Raw genomic sequence first — 14,997 nt, 5'->3', positions numbered from 1 at the left:
TTTAGATCTCACCATCCTCATCAGACAGCTCCATGGAACCAGAAGTCCTCTTCTGGCCCCAAAAGGCTCAGTATTCATGTTCTCATACCACATGCAGACACATACACATACAGACATAATTAAAAAATTAAAATGGAAATGAGTAAATGAATTTTTAAGATAAAAATATTCCTTAAAATGTATTGCATGCATTTTAAAATTTCATATATTTCTACTTTTTCATTGAAATAACTTATCTTTTTTACTTGAGTTAAATTACTTTCAATTATTACTCCAAGTTATTAAACTAGGAAATCCTTAGGAATCTGTGTTTTAGCTAGCATCTAATAGTCTATATCTAGGATAATGTTATTTTTGATTTAAGTTTAAAGTGCTGATGAACCCTCTAATTCATTAGCAACACCTCACTGGAGAAGACAGAAGGTGTGATTTTCAGTAGTAGTAATTTATCCTAACCAACACAGAGAGTCTGAAAAGCATGTGCTCTTCAGGAGAGGAAACAGTCCGAGCCCCAGGCAGCCTTGCTGTGTTTCTGCTCAGTCTGTAGTCATACCATCTGTAAATGATTACTTAGGGGCCTAAGTACCGGTTAGGCTCCCTGCCATTGAGAGAATAGAAAAAGAGTAAAGACAAAAGCACTCATCATCTTAATATCCACAGGACAGTGCTAAAGAATAATGATTTAAGATCAAGGCAAGAGTTAACTGCCCACCTCTCCAACCAGTGGCCTTCCCCAGGAGCTCGGATGTCAATGCTGTTGCCTTGGATATGTTGCTTTACCGAAAACACAATAAACAGTGGTATGAGTAAGTGTAATATTTTTTCCAACTAATTACACATGTAGTTGTACCAAAACATGTGGCTATCCACTTTGGCATCTTAGTTATTTTTCTGAACTTATTATTAGCAAAGATAGGCTTTAGGACTCCTTTGATGAGGTCCCTTAAGAAGCAGATGTCTTAACATTTGAAGCTAAGGCATCCTGGTGCAGCAAAATAACTAAGGGATTCCTAGGTAATAGTACCAGACCAGCTGTCTCCTGCTTATGTTATATTTCCATTCAGTCTTCAATTGTATCTATGCACTTGTTTTCATGAGGCATTTATTTTTACATTTTAGCATTAAGATGTAGTAGCCTGAAATTAATTTTCCATACTGTTTTTTTTAAAATGCCATATTCCATCTCCTAAAAGTATCCATCCAGTTCTCAGAGGTTCTGAATTTTGTTCATTTTAATCAGTCTATTTTTTTAGAACCTATAATACAATCACTCTGCTTCTGAGCTGTAATTTCTTTGTCCTAATGTTCAGCCTTTCATTTGGCCACATTGTATGGGTATTGAATAAGATGAAAAATCTTAGATAATTTACATTTTGAAAATCAAGTTATATTAGCATCTTTTGGATTGTAACACTTTTCTATCTTAATCATTTGTTTCTGCTATATTTGCTCTTCAGTTAAATTTCTAACTTTTCTCCCTAATCTTCCCTCCAAGGCCCTTTCACTTTTATCTCTGTCCCTTCTATTTCTCTTTTTTACTCTTTTTCTTTCTCTCTCCATCCTTCTCTCCCCTGCATTGTCTACTCTTCTTAGAATGTCCTTGTGCTTAGAAATCACTGGCAGAGTCACACATTTTTACCTAGGCTTCTTAGGATTCCTGTGTTTCTGTTTGTCTGTCTGGAACTCATCTATCTTTTCTGCATTTTGACTAGTTACTCGAACAGACATGTTTTAGCAAAAGCCTAACTTCCACCTTCTTTATTCTCATGATGTTTGGGATTGTTGTTTAACAAGGATAGAGTGCAAATTAAATTTGACTTTTTGTTATTAAAAGCAGTACTAGAAAATTGAGCTCTTCAATGTCTTATTGATTGTTAAAGGCAAGTAGAGGTGAACAGACTATTTGTGGAATAAATCAGAATTCTTTTCATCTATTAAACCATTTCATCTGACTCAAGGGGCTTTGGGCATTCCATAGACAAGCAGAGTTTCTTTATATACTCATATAAAAATTTACAATAGCTGGGGGGGCGGTGGTGGCACATGTCTTTAATCCCAGCACCTGGGAGGCAGAGACAGGTGGATCTCTTTGAGTTTAAGGCCAACCTAGTCTACGGAGCTAGTTCAAGGATGTCGGAGCTACAAAGAGAAACTCTGTCTCAAAAAAAAAAAAAAAAAAAAAAAAAAACAGTTCAGGTAACTATAGCTTATGCTTTCAGTGTCATACTGAATTGATAGAACAATATTTGTATTGGTCTATTGTATCAAATTTATGATATACTTTATGGAAATAAATGGTATACTTACTTTTTTATATGACATATGGGAGACTCTTAAATTTACAGAGATATGCTGGGGTTATGGCTCAGTTGATGAACTATTCATGAACTAGTCGTGTAAGCATGAGGACCTGAGGTTGGATCTCCCTCACACATATACAAAGTCAGAAGTGTTACATACACATAATCCTAACTCTGGGGAGGCAAAGATAGGGAGATCTTGCAAACCACTGGCCAGCTAGTTTTGTCCAACCCAAGATCTCCAGGTTCAGTGAGAGACCCTGTCCAAACGTATGCATATGAACATCATTGCACACACAGATGGATACATACATATGCATATATGTACACATGCTCACTATTGTGACAAGGGCAGTGGACAGAGCTCAGTCATTGAAGTGTTGAATATGCCAGCATGAGGACCTATATTTTATCCCTAGCTCCCATGTAAAAATCTGAGTATCGTTGGTCATACTTGTAATTCTAGTCTTGGGGAGACAGAGTACGATGGATCTCTGGAACTCACTAAAAAGGCAGCCCAGCCTAGCTGGAAAGCCTCAGGTCTGTTTTCAAAACCCAAGGTGGACAGCTCCTGTGGAATAGCATCCAAGGTTGATCTCAGACCTCTAACCATATGCGCCCATGCTACTGACACCCACACATATAAACATGAACACACACACACACACACACACACACACACACACACACACACACTGGAATTGCATTAATAAAGCAACTAAATAAGACTTTCTTTGCAATGTACACATCATTATAAAAAGGTAAAATATTTTGACAGTAGATGTGTGCTTTTACCTATTCACACATTACCTATGTGTTGGGTAGATAAAGAACCCAGAATGGGCCTGGCTCAGAAATGAACCCAAACTCACACACATATAATTGTAGTAATCAATAAAGGTTTAAAATAAAGAATGACAAGCAGAGGATGTCTATGGCTAGCTTATGTCTTCCTGTGTAATGGTAACACATTTATGAAGCAGTATCTCAGCAGTCTTGAAATGGAGGCAGTGGACCAGCCTGTCTATCCAGCATGAATTTAGTTTGTGCTTTTTGACTCACATCAGCTGAGGAAGGAAAGTGCCCTTTTCTAGTATTATCCCATTAACTTGACTTATCCTCATTATGTTCTTACTATTTTTGATGACCCTCAGCAAAAAGTGTAGCATTGTAGTGCACAGGGTCTGCTGGACCTGGAGTTCAGACTCAGTAGTTGTCAGTAGCCACTGCTGTGTGATATTTCCTTCCCTTCCCTTTCTCTTTCTGCATCTATAATACCAAAATAAGGCCTGTCTAACAGTCAAGTGCACCCTCTGGAACTTAATACTTCTCAGTGAGTATAGTTGACATGAGTTTTTCTTCATTAATTTTCCATACAAAGGAGTGCAGACCTATCTCACATTCCAAGATATGCTTTCTGAATCTTAACGAAAATTGATTTATCTTTAGTAGTTCAGAGTATGTAATCTCAGTTACTTCATTTAAAAGTGAAGGTCTGCATTTTCAGGATAGGGAGCTTTCTATAGATGATTAAAACTGAGCAGACCTTTTCACCATTTGTGAAAATCTACAAATTATGGAGGGAATGGTGAGGTCTCTTTTAATAAGGACTGCTAGCTCTCTTGACAGCTGGCCTTACAGTTCAGTTGTTTTGGTATTAATAAGCTTCTCCTGCAAAGGATGTGCAATGCCCAAAGATCTAGTAGATTACTCTTAACAACTAGCCTAAGATGTATTCAAGAAGAAAGTGTCAGAAGCAAGCTTGGGATGAGTTGGGCTTAACCGCACTTATTTGAGCTACTGGCAAATTAGTGAATGAGGCAGCACTGGGCAGGTTTGGATAACACCCACCCAGCAGCAGAGCAGTGGCTTATATAAAGGAAAGAAAGCAAAAGAGAGATAATATCTGATTGGTTCTGTTTAAGTGTGACCCTCCCTTGAATGTGGAGGGAAGAGGCATTGGTCTTGTATGGGGGGGGGTGATGTGATAAGCTGGCCCTCTGGGTTGGTGGAAACTTGGCTTGTTGTTACTGTTACTAAAATATAGGCCTGAATTAGGTTTCCATTTGAATACGAAACTGGCTGTTAAAGTTTGCAAGCAAAAGAAGTGATGGTGACTTTTGTGTGTGTTGTGTGCATGTGTCTGTTGTGCCACAACCCCAGTAACTGGAGTTACAGCTGGGAGATGCCATGTGGGTGCCAGGAATTGAACCTGGATCCTCTAGACGACCAGTGAATGCTCTTCAGCTGCTGAGCCTTCTCTTCAGCCCCAACAATTTTATTATTTTAACATGTCCCTAAGATAAACAAGAATTAAAAATAGCTTTTCTGTTTACATGTACATATATATGCCTGTGAATATCATGTACATGAATTCTTTTTTGTCTTCTTCTCTCATGCAATATAGCCCATCAACAGCCTCCCATCCCTCCGCTCCTCACAGCCCCACCCCACGTCTACTCTCCCCCAAATCCACTGTTCCTCTGCTTCCCTTGAAAAGAGCAGGCTTCTCAGGGATATCAACTGAACACATTATCAAGGGTGGATGAAGCAACCTAGTAGGAAGAAAAGGGTCCCTAGAGCAGGCAAAAGAATCAGAGACATTCATTCCCCCACTGTTAGGAGTTCCACAAAACCCCAAGATAATGATGTGGTAATGATGCATGCCTTTATTCCCAGCACTTGGGAGGCAGAGGCAAGTGGATCTCTTTGAGCTCAAGGCCAATGTGGTCTACAGGGTGAGTTCCAGGATAGCCAGGACTACACAGAGAAATGCTGTCTCAAAAAACAAACAAACAAAAAAAAAAAAAAACTAAACAATCACAGCATATACAGAGGACATGCAGGCTCTGCAGTTGTCATGTCAGTTGTGAGCCCCATGAGCCCTGCTTAATTGATGTCTGTGGGTCATGTTCTTGTGGTGACCTCCACCCTCTGGCTCCTACAGTACTTCCTGTGTGTCTGTACATTTCCTCCCACAGTTGCTAGATGAAGCCTCTCTGATGGCATTGGGCTAGGCACTCATCTATGAGTATAGCAGAACATTGTTAAGAGTCATTTTATTGACTTCTTGACCCCCGCCCCTATGGCCAGACTTGGTTGGTTTTATCCTAGGTCAGTGGTAGGATCCTGGCCTTCCAAGGAGCATGGGGCATGAGCTTCTTCTCCTGGTGTGGGTCTCAAGTTAGACAAGTCATTGGATGGCCTCTCTCATAAGCTCTGAACTACCCTTCACCCAGCACATCTTGGAGCCAGGACAGATTGTGGGTTGAGCATTTTGAGGCTGGGTTGGTGTTCAGTCCCTTACTGGAAGTCTTGCCTGGGCCTGGTTACAGAAGATGGCTGGGTCAGGCTCTGTACTCCTGTTACTAGGAGTCCTCACTGTAGTAACCCTCATAGATTCCAAGTAGTTTCCACTGTACTGGGTTTCCATTATCTTTCCCTAAATGACCCCCAATTCCAGTCATCTCTCCTTGAACTCTCTTTCTCTGTCCCCTCCCCACCTGATCCCTCCTGTTCCCTCCTGTTCCCATCCCCACCTGCCCACAGTCCACCCACAAACTCTGTTCTATTTCCCCTTCCCTGGAAATCTGTCTGTCCCCCCATAACCCTCCTTGTTTCTTAGCCTCTCTGAGTCTGTGGATTGTGTTGATCATGTACACAATTTCTCCTTGTAAATAATACTCACTTCCATTTTTGTATCATATGGAGTGTTGTTCAGTGAATACCAGATAACATGAATTACTGACTTTTGAGCAAATATATAACTACCCATGACATATGATACCATTCTTTCTGGTTTAAATTATTGTTAGTGACATGTAATAAACTACAAGTTCTTTTCCAGAAGGTGTGCTTCTCGCTGCTCTGGGTTCTCATTTTTATGCCCTTAAACTACTTATATTTTAAAAATTCTGTTCTGGGGAGCAGCAGTATGTTATTAGTTGACGTGTCCCTTTGGCTACATTAAATCTTATGTTAATGAATCTAGAATTCTCAGGACTTAGCAGAACTCCTATGGATAGTTTCCTACAAACCTACAAATGTTTATGAGGATGTGTCATTAGAAATCGGGTAAGAATATGTAATCTAAACACCATTCTTCATCATCTGAAGGTGAAGTCTCCTTCCTGCTGGTGGGTTTGTACTCATCTATAATAAGGGAGGCAGAGTATAGTCAGGTAATGTTACTAATATCTTATGAATAAAGAGATTTTGGGATGAAATACTTGTTGTTCTAAACCATCATTGTTTCCTACTTCTTCCCTTCCTTTCCCTTGATTAAGTAGCAACTATAAACTCAAAATTTGATACTAACTGGGAAAAATTAAAAAGGTTCAACATAAGTTCCTCTGAATTTCAGCTTTATGGGAAGCTCATCCAGCATTGTAATTCTTAGGGCCTCTTTCAAAGTTCCCTCCCTCCAGTAAGTGGCACAACTGAAGATTATTGTAAGTATGTGCTGCCAAACTCTGTTAAGGTATTCAATAAATTCCTGTCTTTTGTTTTCAAATGTTTCTGCATATGAATTTAAATTGAAAATATTAATACATTTCTTATAATGAAAAAAAAATGCCAGAAACTCATCTTAAGCCATCAGTTTAAAGGTGAGAATTTTATGTGTTGAACATAGAAAATAATTTGTGAAGAAATGTTTAAAATTACCCTTTAGAATCCTGTGTTCTAATCTGGACAAGCAGCCCTACAGACTACAGCCAGGACATCTGAATCTTCTTCGAATCCCCCATGACAGTCCCTTACCAGCAGGAAGTAGTTTGGAAAGAACGACGCCCAAATTCCCAAATATTGTGTATAAATGTTTGTTTTCATTTAATTGGGCTTTGTTATATAAAATTAAAAAAAAAGAATCCTGTGTTCTAGACTGGGAAGGTGGCTTAGTTGCTAAGAGTGCTGAGTCTGTAAGCATGAGGTCCTGAGTTTGAATTCCCAGCACCCCTGTTGAAAAGCTGGACATGGCTGCTGTAGTCAGGCTTTTGTTTGGGCCATCAGCTCACAAAAACATGACATAGAGATTTACATTAATTATGAAAGCTTGGCCAGTAGCTTAGGCTTGTTTCTAACTTGCTCTTACAACTAAAGTTAACCCATTTCTATTATTTTATTTCCTCCCTCATGGCATCCTTACCTCATCTCCAGAAGGTCCATCCTGTTTGCTCTGTCTCCTAGAGTCTCTGTCTCTCTTCTTCCCAGAGTCCTCTCTGCCTAAGAAATCCTGCCTGGCTATTAGTCATTGAGCTTTTTATTAAACCTGTCACAGTAACATGTCTTCACATGGTGTAAAGAAATATTCCACAGCAGCTGCTCCTATCTGTAACCCAAGCATAGCTTGGGGCTGGATTTTAACAGTCAGCTGCCCCAAAACAACAAGCCTCCATGTCAGGGAGCAGCCTCATCTCAAGTAACATGGAGAGGCCTATAGTAAAACTCGGTCAGAGCCCTGCTGTGATGTATGATGCACAGGTGTAAACAGACACACATACACACATAAAAACAAACTGTGACATTCTTACCATCATCTATAGCCAAGAAAATATGACTTTAATGAAAGCCAAGTTGAGAAGACTCCCTAATGACATAGGAAGGCAGATCCTTCTTCCTGAGGCTAGAGTGGGTATGACAGTAGCTAGAGGAATAGTTACATCCAGTGCCAAACTGCTAGGGTTGTTTAGTCTAAGTGGGACCCTGTTTTCTTTCAACAAAATAGAGGTAATAATAATATAACTTCCTAGGGTACTATAAAATTTTATAGTGTACATATGCTCATACAAGTATCTGGCATATAAATTTAATTTAAATGTATAGCACTGTATTGTAGCAGGTGCAAGTGCTTTACAAATATTGGGTATCACTTTCTTGTATAGCATATAGATTATAGATGTATTATCTGCTATATCAGAAGTTTCCCAATTTAAAATTATCACTAAGGACTTTTATATGCTAAACATTTGAGAAGCCATCTTATTATATATTAGGAACAGGGACTGGAGAGATAGCTTAAGAGCACTGGCTGCTCTAGAGGTCCTGAATTTAATCCCTGCAACCACATGGTGGCTCACAGCCATCAATAATGAGATCTGATGCCCTCTCCTGGTATGAAGGCAAACATCCAGACAGCAGTCTGTCTGCACAATAAATAAATAAGGAAATCTTTTTAAAAAATAAAATAAGGTAAATTGAGAACATTATATTAAGTAGGTTAGTAAAGTCACTCTGCCATCTCATTCTTCATCCCTAATAAATGCATTCCATCACCACAACAGACTATAAAATTTTATCTTAATAAGACTGATGGGAAATAAATACAGAACCAATTTATAGCAATTATTATTTTTAGTAAACTTATTGGCTCCTGCCTTTTGTTGTTGTTATTGTATTGGTTGTTATTATTAATGTAATTTGTGTTCAAGATATTGTTAATATACAATCTACTTTTAGTAAAGGAATACTTTTCTATTTCCTCTTCTTTTTAGTTAAGAGTCCTAACAGCTTAAGATAATATCTGTACATAAGTATTCAAAATGCTTTCCTTCAGACAGGGTCCCATGCTGTAGTTCTGAGTGGCCTGGAACCTGCTATGTAGACTAGGATGGCCTTGAATGCACAGAAGTCCATTTGCCTCTGCCTCCCAAGTGCTAAGATTGAAGACATGTGTCACTGTACCCAGATTTCAAAACACTTTTGTGTCTGCTGATGACAACTATAAAAAGAGATAATTTGATTCATATGTGCTTCCCTGTAAATGTTATAAAATATATATTTGTGGATTTTATATAGGATTTGACTACTATATGAAAGACATTCATCTTGAAAAACTTTTTCTTAGTGTGCTTGTGTTGGTAAACAGTGATCAGTTCTGATTTTACATGAACTACAAAAGACACCAAACCTGAATAACCTTTTTTGTTGGCCTTATCCTGAAAACGAAATTTGAGGAAAGGTTAATAATAAGCTTTTATTAACTTTTGATTTCTAACTGAAATATTCTCTGATATAATTAATTTATAAGTAATTAGCCCAATACAAAAAGGTCTTAAAGCACCAAACAGACAAGGGAAGGAGATTGTCTTAATGGCAAATTATTATGCCATTAAGTTTAACATTTTTAAACTTTTAAATTGAAGGAATATAGAATAATTATTTTATTGCATAGCAGCTGTCAGAGGCACTGAAAAATCCCGAAGTATTCGAAATAATAGTCATCATTAAATTATGCCATTTGTTTTTTGTTTGTTTTTTGTTTGTTTGTTTTGTTTTGTTTTTTTTGTTTGTTTGTTTTTCAAGATCACATTTCTCTGGCTGTCCTGGAACTTGCTCTGTAGACCAGGATGGCCTCAAACTCTGAGATCCACCTACCTCTGCCTCCCAAGTGCTAGGGTCAAAGGCATGGGCCACCACTGCCTGGTGCCATTTGTTTCTTTATTGGTAGTATTCCTTAGATTAGAAGTTCCTATTTTAATTGTCTGAATAGGTAATCAATTTGATAATGTTAATTTGCTTGACAAATTATTATTCTTTTCTGTTTTCCAATGAACAATACAGAGAAGCTTCCAAAGTAGGTAAGAGAAGTCACATAAACACCATGATAAAGGCAAACTTTAGGGAAGTTGCTATGAGAAAATTAGTTATAATTTTAATGCATTATAAACCATTAAGTACTATCACAAGATATTCTCTTTAGTGAGAAAAAAATTTCAATATATTTTTTTTATCCTTATTTCAGTAAAAGTTACCAAAGCCTTGAACAGTTATCAGCAGAAGTTAGCCTTTCTCAGGCCTCACTGGATCCCAGCCATTCACAAGAAGGAGATGGGAAACAAGACTCATTCAATTTCATTGGTGAAGGTAAGTGTGTTCTTAGTTTTATGCCAGCTTGACACATGCTAAAGTCATTTGAGAGGAGAGAGCCACAATTAAGAAAATGTCTCTGTTGTTGATTGTTTATTCTTTGTTCTTTTGTTCCTCCCCCACCCCCTGGAGTAAATGACACAATGACACCTGAAATCTTACTCTTTTTTTTTTAATAAACACCCAGCCTTTGCTTGCCAGCTTTTCTTTTCTTTCTTCTTCTTCTTTTTTTTTTAATTATCTGTTTGTCATGTAATTGTTTTTTATATTTAAATTTTATTTAAATGAGAAACAATCTTATATACCAATCCCAGTTTTCTCTCCCATCCTCCCATGCCCCCCCCACTGACCATCCCATCAGCCAACCACTCCTTAGGGAGGATGAGGCCTTCCATGAGGGGTATTCAAAGTCTGTCAAGTCATTTGGGGCCAGGCCTAGGCCCTCCCCCATGTCTCTAGGCTATAGAAGTAACCCTCCATGGGAAATTCCTGAAGTTCTAGGGATACATCCTTGTTCCACTGCTAGAGGCCCCATAGACTGCCCAGGCCTCCTAACTGAGACCCACCTTCAGGGGACCTGGTTTGGTCCTATGCTGGTTTCCCAGCTGTCAGACTGGGATCCATGAGTTCCCACTTGTTCAGGTCAGCTATTTCTGTGAGTTTGTCCAGCCTGGTCTTGAACCCTTTGTTCATCACTCCTTCCTCTGCAACTGGATTCCAGGAGCCAGCTTTTCTTAAATTCAATAATACTGACTACCTTTGCCTCTAGGCTTTTTCCTTTTCCTCTGTGTCACTTACTTTCACTCTTACACTGTGGCTAGCTAAGTGTCAAGGGAGCTGGACCCTGACTTTCTCCTCTCTATCTCCTGTTCTATCTTGATCCTTCCTCCTTCCCAGATTTCTCCTCCTCTTTATTCTCCCTGCCTGCCCTGCCTATCATTTCTCCTGCCTTGCTATTGGCCATTCTGCTCTCCAGGTGTTTTTTTTTTTTTTTGTTTTTTTTTTTAAATTTTTTAAAATTTATTTTATATAACAAAGTCCATTTAAATGAAAACAAACATTTATACACAATATTTGGGAATATGGGCGTTGTTCTTTCCAAACTACTTCCTGTTGGTAAGGGGCACTGTCGTGGGGGATTCGAAGAAGATTCAGAAATCCTGGCTGTAGTCTGTAAGGCTGCTTTGTCCAGCTGTTTTGAATGTAGGATCACCTCTTACTCTGTTTCAGGCGGTCTGGCTTGATCAAACCACATTAGTCTGGAAGGAATCCACATCTTTTCATTTTCTGTGGAAACAAAAATAGAAATCCTTTTCCCCTGTAACTTGTCCTTCAACTTAAATTTTGGAGTCAAAGAATTTTTTTTTTTAATTTAATTTATTATTTTACGTGTGGATCCCAGTTCCCTCTCCCTCCTTCCCTCCCTCCTTCCCTCCTTCCGTCCCTTTTACCCTCTCTGCCCTCTCACATGCACTCTAACCACCCTCCCCTCTCATCCCCCCACCCTGATTCCATATGTAGGGGAATGCCATCCAGTTGGGATCATGTAGATTTGATAGGTCATGTGAAGTAAGGACTAGGGCTTCCCTCCTGTCTCTAGATTAAGGCAGTTATCCCTCCATGGGGGATGTTTCGCAAAGTCCTTTTGTGCACAAGGGATAGACCATCAGGTGTTTTAGACACGCAAAGAATCACAGCTTCCAGCGTTAAACAAGTGAAACATAAAAGACTGCAACACATTAAGCAAATGTTCCACAGCATATACAAATATAACACACCTTAAAATAATGTCCCACAACATGCCTCGAAAAATTTGGGCTGTAGGCAAGCCCATAGGACATTTTCCTCATTAGTGACCGATAAAGGAGGGCCCAGCCATGGTGGGTGGTGCCATCCCTGGGCTGCTGGTCCTGGGTTCTGTAAAAAGGTAGGTTGAGCAAGCCAGTAAGCACCTCCCCTCTGTGACCTCTGCATCAGCTCAGGCCTCCAAGTTCCTACTCTGTTTTGAGTTCCTGCTCTGACTTCCTTTAGTGATAAACTAGGTTATGGAAGTATAAGCCAAGCAAACCCTCACCTCCCAAATTGCTTTTATCATGGTGTTTCGTTTCATCACAGCAATAGTAACCCTAACAAAGACAGGAAGGAAATGGCTTTGGTATTAGTGAGTAGTTTAACATATCTGGCCTTAAGAACAAAGTTTCTTCTGTAGCCCACACCAACCTTAAATTTGTAATCCTTTTGACTCTGACTCTGGTCTCTGGGATTATAAACATGTCCCACACATTTGTAAATAAATAATAATTAAGTATAATCAAAGTGTATTTTTAATAAATTGTGTTTATTGATAATCACATACATGTTTTAATAAATATTGGTTACCCCTTCAGCCTCTCATTTTCCTCCCATACCTGCAGGCCCCTCCCCTTCCTTACAGATCTTTTTCTCATAATAATTACTGTTGTTTGTTTTGTGTCTCACAGAGTTTAACTAGGGCTGTGTGAACGCCCCTGTGTTTATAACTATCCATCAGAGACTCCTTGCTCCCTGGGGCCTTTACAAGTAGATGCTATGTCTCTGACTCTTCTCCCAGAATCCATTATGTTGCCAGTAGACCAGTGTAGGACCCTGTGAGCTTCTTCCTTTCCATGGCTGACTGCTGGGAGGCCACAACATGTGTGGACCCAGTGCCAGTAGGCACATTTGCTCAGAGTTGTTCACATGATTGCTTTGACCTTGTGTTGAGGAGTTGGCATTTCACAGGCTCCCCCTTACTTGAGCCCTAAGTGGTATAAGTATCTTAATCAGGGATGAGCCCTTCATTATTTTTGATTCTCAGCATTTGCAGTCATAGATCTCTGTATTATTTCCACTCACCGTTAGGAGAGTTGCTCTCATTAAGCCCGAATAGCCTTTGTCAGTCTGTCCTGAATAAGCTACATATGGGGAAAAAAATTTTTTAAGTGTATAAGTATTTCATTATTTGGTTAAATTTACTTCTATGTATGCCATTCTTTTGTATTATATTATAAATCAAATTATTTTCTCAGTTTTTTTTTTCAGATTTTTCATTGCTTCTTTTAGAATTTTAAGCATACATTTTTTTTTTTTTTTAAATTATCTCCTTTCCCTGTCTACCTGTAAAAAAGAATAAAGGGGACTTTAGTTATTCATAGTAGTCTCAGAATATTTTACTCATTCTATCTCTCTATCTATCTATCTATCATTTTTTGAGACAGGGTTTCTCTGTGTAGCCCTGGCTATCCTGGAACTCACTCTGTAGACCAGGCTAGCCTCAACTCACAGATCTGCCTACCTCTGCCTCCCTAGTGCTAGGATTAAAAGCATGCTCCACCACTGTCTGGCTTTTATTTTATTTTATTTTATTATGACAGCCTGCTGAGAAATCAAACCATTCCTCAGGCTAGTCGTGAATGCTTAATTCTAGAACTTCTTCATCTCCAGCTTTTCACTGGGCATGTTTAGTGGAAAGTTCCCTCTCCTTCCCTCCCATGCCCCACGAGCCCCCTTTATCCCATTCCCCACCCACTCCACAGGGATGGTGAGGCCTTCCAGGAGGGATCATTAAAACCTCGTGTCTCTAGGACTAAAGGAGTATCCCTCCACCGGAAATGTGCTCCCAAAGTCCTTTTGTGCACCAGGGATACATCCTGGTTCCTCTGTCAGAGGTCCCTTAGACTGCCCAAGCCTTCGAACTGAGACCCATGTTCAGGAGGTCTGAGTTGGTCTAATGCTCGTTTCCCAGCTGTCAGTCTTGTTCAGGTCAGCTATCTCTGTGGGCTTCTGTAGCCTGGTCTTGAACTCTTTTCTTATCACTCCTCCCTCTCTGCAACTGGATTCCTGGAGTTTGGCTCAGTGTTTAACTTTGGGTGTCTGCTTCTGTTTCCATCAGCCTCTAGATGAGGGCTCTATGACAGCATGTAAATTAGTTATCAATCTCATTATCAGGGAAGGGCATTTAAGGTAGCCTCTCCATTGTTGCTCAGATTGTTAGTTGGGGGGGTCACAGGAAGACTGAGTCAGGGGACGAATAAATGAGAGCAAAAAAAGAGATAACCATAATAGAAGGAGTCAATATAGGTTTGAATAGAAAACTGACTCTAGAGAAATGTCCAGAGACCTACAAGGATTTCCCCAGCTATGGGAGTTTTTCATGGATTTATGGTCTCGCTGTGTGATTCATGAAGGCTGTTACTTCTGTGTGATTTTTATCTTAACTATCAGGTAAAGAAGATACTCCCTCACTGCTTGGTCTCTGTGGGTCACTAACATCAGTGGCAAGCTACAAATCCCTCACGAGCCTAAAATCCAATGACTGCCTTGCTAGCCCCACAGCTGAGATGACAAGTCCAGGCCGAACTCCATCCTGAAAGACTACGGAAAAACCCAAAGTTTCTGTATTGTATATATTCAGTTTCCATAAGTTTGACTGCTGGAGAGATGTTTGAAATTTTATATTATTCTGGAACACGTGTGGCATTTTGTTGTTTGGAAATGTCAGCCCAGCCCATGTAAAGTCTGAGGGAAAATAGTCTGCCATTTTTCTTTTTTAAAAATCTTACGTTTGTCATTGAAGGTGTTTGAAATTGAAATGGCTTTAAAGAATCTTTCAAAGGCCTGAATCCATTGTAAACTGTACAAAGTTGTTAAATAATTTTTATATCTTTGTTTGTTTACATTCATCTTGGTGCAGAGGCTGGGCTCAGGTTTTGTTCAAGACTTAAAATGAGTGCTTCTTTCACTCCTTTATTTGGTGGTTAAATTTGCACAGAAGACAACTAATTTCGTTAAGTATTTCCTAAGTTCCAGTGTC

The 14,997-nt window shown here is 39.3% G+C and overlaps 1 protein-coding gene across 1 annotated transcript in view; it reads left to right on the top strand.

Annotated features, from left to right (window-relative positions):
• The window catches only part of LOC127218702 (RUN domain-containing protein 3B-like), a 40,667-nt gene extending 25,997 nt beyond the window's left edge, over positions 1 to 14,670 (top strand). Inside the window, exons 2-4 of the mRNA XM_051179706.1 lie at positions 688 to 806; positions 10,042 to 10,163; positions 14,409 to 14,670. Of these exons, the coding sequence (XP_051035663.1) occupies positions 688 to 806; positions 10,042 to 10,163; positions 14,409 to 14,554 (387 nt within the window). The 3' untranslated portion in view covers positions 14,555 to 14,670. The remainder of the gene's footprint in view (positions 1 to 687; positions 807 to 10,041; positions 10,164 to 14,408) is intronic.
• The last annotated feature ends 327 nt before the right edge of the window (positions 14,671 to 14,997 follow it).

The sequence above is a fragment of the Phodopus roborovskii genome, unplaced genomic scaffold (genome assembly GCF_943737965.1).
Source record: "Phodopus roborovskii unplaced genomic scaffold, PHOROB, whole genome shotgun sequence".
NCBI classification, from domain to species: domain Eukaryota; kingdom Metazoa; phylum Chordata; class Mammalia; order Rodentia; family Cricetidae; genus Phodopus; species Phodopus roborovskii.
The sequence above is the reverse complement of the archived record's forward strand: the minus strand, read 5'-3'. Positions and strand labels throughout refer to the sequence as shown.